At 39.1% G+C, this 6,641-nt stretch overlaps 1 protein-coding gene across 1 annotated transcript; it reads left to right on the top strand.

Moving 5' to 3' along the window:
* Positions 1-849: 849 nt before the first annotated feature.
* LOC103468949 (perforin-1-like) lies at positions 850-6,428 on the top strand. The gene is made up of 6 exons (XM_008416363.2): positions 850-1,285; positions 2,216-2,752; positions 3,919-4,057; positions 4,137-4,348; positions 4,671-6,105; positions 6,168-6,428. Exons 2-5 carry the CDS (start codon positions 2,220-2,222, stop codon positions 5,548-5,550), a joined length of 1,764 nt encoding a protein of 587 aa, XP_008414585.1. The 5' UTR covers positions 850-1,285; positions 2,216-2,219; the 3' UTR covers positions 5,551-6,105; positions 6,168-6,428.
* Positions 6,429-6,641: the final 213 nt, after the last annotated feature.

Here is a 6,641-nt window from a genome sequence, read left to right as displayed (position 1 = left end):
ATGGATGGATGGATGGATGGATGGATGGATGGATGGATGGATGGATGGATGGATGGATGGATGGATGGATGGATGGATGGATGGATGGATGGATGTGAATCTTTCATATAAAATCCAACATTAAAAGCATCTGGTCAGAGTAAATTTACTGTAAATCTAAATATTTATGAATTGGTTATAAATTATTGGTAATCATTTAACCCGATGGCCTCCAGTGGTCCGGATGTGTGGCTCTTTAAAAAAACAACATGAGAATTGATCTGGGTGAAGGAACCCCGCATGCATCTCTGCCTGCTCTGGATTGTGTCTCTGCTGTCATTTTGTTGTTAAGCCCCTTTAGCCAGAGTTTGTGTGTCTCAAATAAATACTTTATTTTGTGCAAATTAGTCAAACAGTTAAAAAAGCCCACACCGTGTACTTCATTTGACACTGCAGAACTGTTTGCATCATCATTTTCCAGTGAATATTAAGAATTTTTGAGCGATTAACAAGATTCTTGGAGTTTACCATCATGTGGTGTACTTGTTAGTGCCCCTGTTTTCCATGTGGTTTAACACAATGCAAATAAATGTTTCAGTGTTTCCCTTTTGTCACCGAAGGTCACAGACCAAAACCAGGTGAGAAACGACTTTTCGAAAGTTGCTGTAGTGCATCCGCTGCATCCATGCAACAATTTAACAACGCAGCGCTGCTTCTGACGCTCAGTGCTGAGGTAATGTATGCAGCGCAAAGGTAAGTCCGCGCTTCCTCTATGAACCTTTTACATTTAAAAACATTTCATTATGAATCAACACAATAATTAAAAGATAAATTCTAACTTATGTTTGTTTAAATATTTAAAATAAAATATATTGGCATTTTTCGAGAACTTATCAGTTGTAAACAAAACACTGGAGAGAGAGAGAGAGAGAGTGGTGGGAGTTGATAAGTATTAATATGATACAATCAAATAATGAGTTTAAATAGAAGCGAGTGTATATAGTTTTGTTTACTATAAACACTCCATTTCTATTGCCTCTAGATTAAAATGTTTTTACGCTCTAACTACTATACAGTGACTGAAAGTGAAACAGCAACTTACATGAAAGATGAGCTCTCTTTGTGGTTTTATGCCATCTGCCAGTGCAGGATTCAGAGATTAGACACGATTTAAAAAACATCTTTGTTGGCTCAAAAATCAAAGCTACATATTTAGTCTGCTCACCAAGTCTAACAAAGTCCAACGGTTTGACATTTTGCTTAATGCAGAATTACTGAGACCAGCACTCAACTAGACTCAATCAGGGTAAAGATCACAGTACAGGTGAAAACGTTGGTGTCATTTTCAGCTCAGATCTGTATTTAAGCATCAATAGAAGGTCTGTTATAAATTAACTTACTTTAACAACGTCAGAATCAGTGGTGGAGAAAGTATTCAAACACTGTACTTCAGTAAAAATACAAACAAAAGCAAAAATGCACTTCAGTCAAAGCAAAAGTCAATATTTTTACTTGAGTAAAAGCATTTGCATTTAAAAATACTTAAAGTATTGAAAGTAAAAGTACTTTCTGTATGGTTTCTCCAATAAAATGGTTCTAAAGTATGTCTACTGTATGTATATTTCTAAATATTAGTACATAAATATTGTGTTATTTTAAGGAATAACACTGCAGATAATGCATGTTTTTACTGTGTCTGTGAAACACTTCAGGGATGACCTGCAGTGAAATGAGATTAAGCAGGAATGATTACACATTTAAAGTTTTTATCTAACACAACACACACAGATAATGTGTTATTTAAACTGCAGTAAACACATTCTAGGAAAAGTTGTCTGCATGAAAAAAAAAACATGTTCAGGTTTGGTTTCAAAGTACGAGAGGGTAAAGGCCACACTAATAAAATGAGCAAAATAAAATTATAAAGTCAAAATATTACAAGAATAAAGTTAAAATACTAAAGTAAAACTGTAGCTCTACAAGAATAAAGTGGTAATGACTTTATTCTAACATTTGACTTTATTCTCGCATAACTTTAGTCTTGTAATATTAAGACTTCACAATAGTAAAAAAGTTTTCTTAGTATGGCTGTAATGCTCCACCATAGCAAAGGGATCATGACAGAGAGATTTTTTTAAAAGACAGACACCAAAAACCAAACAGTTGATAACAATCCAGTTTTCTATTGCTTTTGATGGCTTTGTAAGCTAAATAAAAATGTCTTTTATTTTAACAGAAACATGTTGCTGTTGCATGTGTGCATCAGTGCCGGTGTTCTGCTGTGCCTCCCTCGGTGTACCACGGGTGTTTGCACCGAAGGGACACCCAAACAGTGTCAGGAAGCAGATATCGCCCCGGGCACCAATCTGGCAGGCGAAGGCTTTGATATAACCGCCATGGAGCGCAAAGGAGCCTTCGTGTTAAACATGGATGCATGGCGGCGCAAGAATAAAAAATGCACCCTGTGCGTCAACCCCTTCATGGAGAACAAGAAGCAGAAGCTGCCTCTGTCCGTGCTGGACTGGAGGGCCAAGCAGTCCTGCAACGCCAAGGTGTCGTCCAAGCTGCACAAATCCAGCGAGTCTCTGGTCAGCTCCACTTCTACTTCCGTTGAGAACAACTGGAAAGTAGGCTTAGAGTTTCAGACATTAAAAACGGGCGCGTCGTTGATGTTGGCTGGAACCACCTCCAAAGTAGCCGATTACTCCATGGAGAAAACAAAGAACGACAAGTTCAGCTTCTCCAGCCTCGGCATGTCCTGCGAGTACTACAGGTAGGAAAACCAGAACCCAAACTTTTTTTTAATGGAGCTGAAACGATTAATCTTGATTAATCACTTCTTAAAATAATCGTCAACTGATTTAGTGTTTGATTAATCGTTAAAGCTGCAGCATGTAGCGTTTGTTAAAACCGTCACCATGTTGTCATGAGACAGATAATCTATGAAAAGATCAGTATCCTCTACCATCTGAATAAACACACAACTCCTGACCAAAAACAACCAATCAGAACCAGGAAGAGGGTCTTAGTGCTGTCAATCAAACTCGTGTACGTGTTTTAAATGTGCTAATGGTGGAGAACAAGTCAATGATACAGGAAAAACAGTTATCCACCATCATCTGTGGCTATGCTAACTAGCATTAGCATTCGTGGCAGACTGTTGTGTTGTGGTGAACCAGCTGTAGCAGCAAAGAGCAAACAGGGAGAGTAGTCAGATGGGCGGCATGTGCACAAGAATGACTGACAGTGCTAAGACCCGCCTCCTGGCTCTGATTGGTTGTTTCCATTTAGCACTGGGAGAAGGCAGAGGAGCTCGATGTACAGCACAGTATGAGGATTATCTGCCTCATACTGTGCTGTCATGACATGATGACAGTTTCAACAAATATGTAAAAAAAAAAAATTATTAAAGTCACATACTGCAGCTTCAACAGGAGTAATGGTCGTCAACTAATTTAGTAATCAATTAATCGTTAACTGAAGTTTACAGACTTAAAAAAAGGCCACATACTGAAGCAGTAATTTAGCCAAAAGTGTACAAAACATATATAAACTTTGCATTTAAGATAAAAAAATGAAAAATAAAAAAAACTCTGCCTTTGTCTATAAATATGTTCTACCCAAAACTGTTTAGTTTTAGCCTCACCTGGTTCAAATTATGTAAAAAAACAAAAAGTCTCTTTTTAGGTACCTTTTGCTATTCAATTACTAATTGGTCAATCCAAAAACAGTCAACAGATGAACTTCTGGCATTGTATGAAAGATTTAAATGAAAAAATAGCACAAGGTGTATTTTTTAAAATGCATTTAATCACATAATCATCAGAATAATTGATAAATTAGTCAATCACTAAAATAATCATTAGTTGCAGCCTAAATATTTTGTTTGCAAAACATTAGTTTCATTGTTTATTTTTGTTCCTGCCTCACTGAAATCAGCTACCGAGTGTCGAACTCGGCCCGGCTGCACAGGGAATTCAGCAAAGCGGTGAATCAGCTTCCTCCGGTGTACAGCTCCGAAAGCAAGGCGCAGTTTTACAAACTCATCGACAACTTCGGCACCCATTACATCAGCAAGGTGCCACAAACCAACGCAACAGACTTTAACACCACCGCACTGTTTGTAGGCTGAATTGTTAAAAAATGCGTCTTTCCAGGTGAAGTTGGGTGGAGATGTTCAGTCTATCACCAGCATTCGTCAATGTCAGGCCAGCCTGCAGGGCTTTAGTGCAGAGGAGGTGCAGATGTGCCTGGAGGTGGAGGCGTCTGCAAGCTTCAGGGTCACAGTAAAAACTGAATCAAAACACTGCAAGAAGGACGTAGAGAAATCAGAGAGCAAGACGGCGTTTTCAAGCCTCTTCAGTGACAGGTACAGAGATTTCAGTCACTTTTCTCTATGTGATCCTTTCTAAACTAATAGAGGTTCCTACATTTCTTCCAAATGGAGAATGATGTGTTGTTTTTTCACTGCAAAAACACAAAATCTAACCAGTTTCTTGTTCAAATATCTTTGCAAACTTCAAAAAAGACAAAACTGTTTATTTTAGCTAACTTTTTATCAAAGGATAAGCGTTATGCAAGTTAATTGTAGTCGTTTTTTAAGTGGGATGTTGCTTACACAAAGGTTAGGTTGTGCAATGTTTCATTGCTACAAAAAAGATTATATTGAATAATCTTTGACTTCTCGACAGGTTTACAGAAATCAAAGGAGGCCATACTACAGAGCCAGACCTCCTCTTCTCCGCTGATAAAGACCCATCGGCCTACAAGGAATGGCTCAAGTCGATTCCACAGAGCCCTGATATAATCTCGTATTCTCTGGGCGCTCTGCATGAACTCCTGCCTCCTAAGTCACCAACATGGTCCAACCTGCGCTCAGCCATCTCCCATTACATCCTGGAGAAAGGTCTGGTGGTCAACTGCACCGAGCGTTGTAGAAAGGATTCGAGGGATCAGTGCGTCTGCCAGTGCCAAAACGATCCGGCGGTGAACCAGGACTGCTGCCCGACGAGGAAGGGCATGGTCCACCTGATTGTAACCGCACAGAGGGCTACGGGTCTGTATGGAGACTACTACACATCCACAGACGGCTTTGTGAAAGTCATTTACAATAAAAAAGAATACCGCTCACAAGTCATCAACAATAACAATAACCCAAACTGGAATATGGTGGTTGATCTGGGTTCGCAAGATCTGTCTGTAGCAAACACAGTGAGATTTGAAGTCTGGGACCAGGATAACGGTTGGGATGATGACAGCTTGGGATCTTGCGAGCCGCGTCTGCAAAACGGCATCAAGCAGGACGTCTGCAACATGAACCATGGCCGGCTGTACTTCAAACTGGAGGTGAAATGTGCTCCAAGTCTGACCGGTGCTTCATGCTCAGAGTACCAACCTACACCGATGAATCAGAGCCTGAAGAAGCTTTACGTGTCGCGTCACGCCCAGCCTATTCCCAAAGCCATGCTGCTGGAGATGGGAGTGTTTCTGAACGAGTCTGTGTCTGCAAAGTTAACCTTCAGGAAAAACCAGAATATTACTGCTAAAAGGCAAACATATTATCTTAAATAAGGCAAATGTTCACCACTGCAAAAACACAAAATTATAACAACTACTTCTGGAAGAGTTTCTAGTGCAAATATCTTCGTACATTTGAAATAACAAATCTAACTTAGTAACTTTTCTGCAAGATATTGGAGCTGGTTTTAAGTCAGTAATTCCTGAAATGTGACCTATTATTTTTCCTTGAACAGATTAGGATAGGCTATGGACTACACAAAATATGTTCATTAGATTTTTTTGCACAAAATCATTCTTAGATTTTAGTTTGTTCAGTTCAGAATGAGCTGTTTCATGGCCTCTTGTCACTTTAAGTCCAAATAAGCTGCTGTTGGCCCCTCCTCCAAACTCAGTATTTACACTCACACATGAAAATGGCTGCAAACAGATGTGCAATCATATATTTTTGAAAAGCAGAAGTGAGGCCTCCTGCACAACCAACAGGAAAGTTGTTTCTGCACGTTAAGTCAACATCAAAACACTTACCTTTTCCAACAGCCATTGTACAGCACATACAGTAGTAAAATCAGCTGCCTAACCGTGGTGGAGCTCCACTCAGGTTGCTAGGTAACAGGTGGAATTCTGCTGGGGTTGCTAGGTAACAGGTGGAATTCTGCTGGCGTTGCTAGGTAACAGGTGGAATTCTGCTGGGGTTGCTAGGTAACGGACCTGGGCTTCTGATTTATGACATTATTTTCCAGAGATGTTTGAAAAGCCTCAATTTCAAGACACAAAAATCATTAACTCATTGTACAAAACTGGCCGAGTGGCCTGAGGTTTTTAGAAGCAACAAAGACCCAAATGAAAGTTCAAAAAAGTACATTGAGCAAATTTTCACATGGTACGTCCCGTTTAATATTGATGGAAAAAGTACTAGTTCCACTGGCAGATTATTTCACTTATTATAACAAGACATTTTTTCCATGTTATGTGAAATGATCTGCCAGTGATATATATAAATAGTACTTTTTCATCAATTTTAAGGAATTATTGACTTAAACAAGCTCCTGTACATAACTGAAAAGTTTCTTGTAAGTTAGTTTAGTCTTATTTCAAGTTTACTGGAAACTAGACAAAAATACTTGGTAAAATTTTGTGTTTTT

This window comes from Poecilia reticulata, linkage group LG8 (assembly GCF_000633615.1).
Source record: "Poecilia reticulata strain Guanapo linkage group LG8, Guppy_female_1.0+MT, whole genome shotgun sequence".
Classification (NCBI taxonomy): domain Eukaryota; kingdom Metazoa; phylum Chordata; class Actinopteri; order Cyprinodontiformes; family Poeciliidae; genus Poecilia; species Poecilia reticulata.
This window is presented reverse-complemented; position numbering and strand designations above follow the sequence as displayed.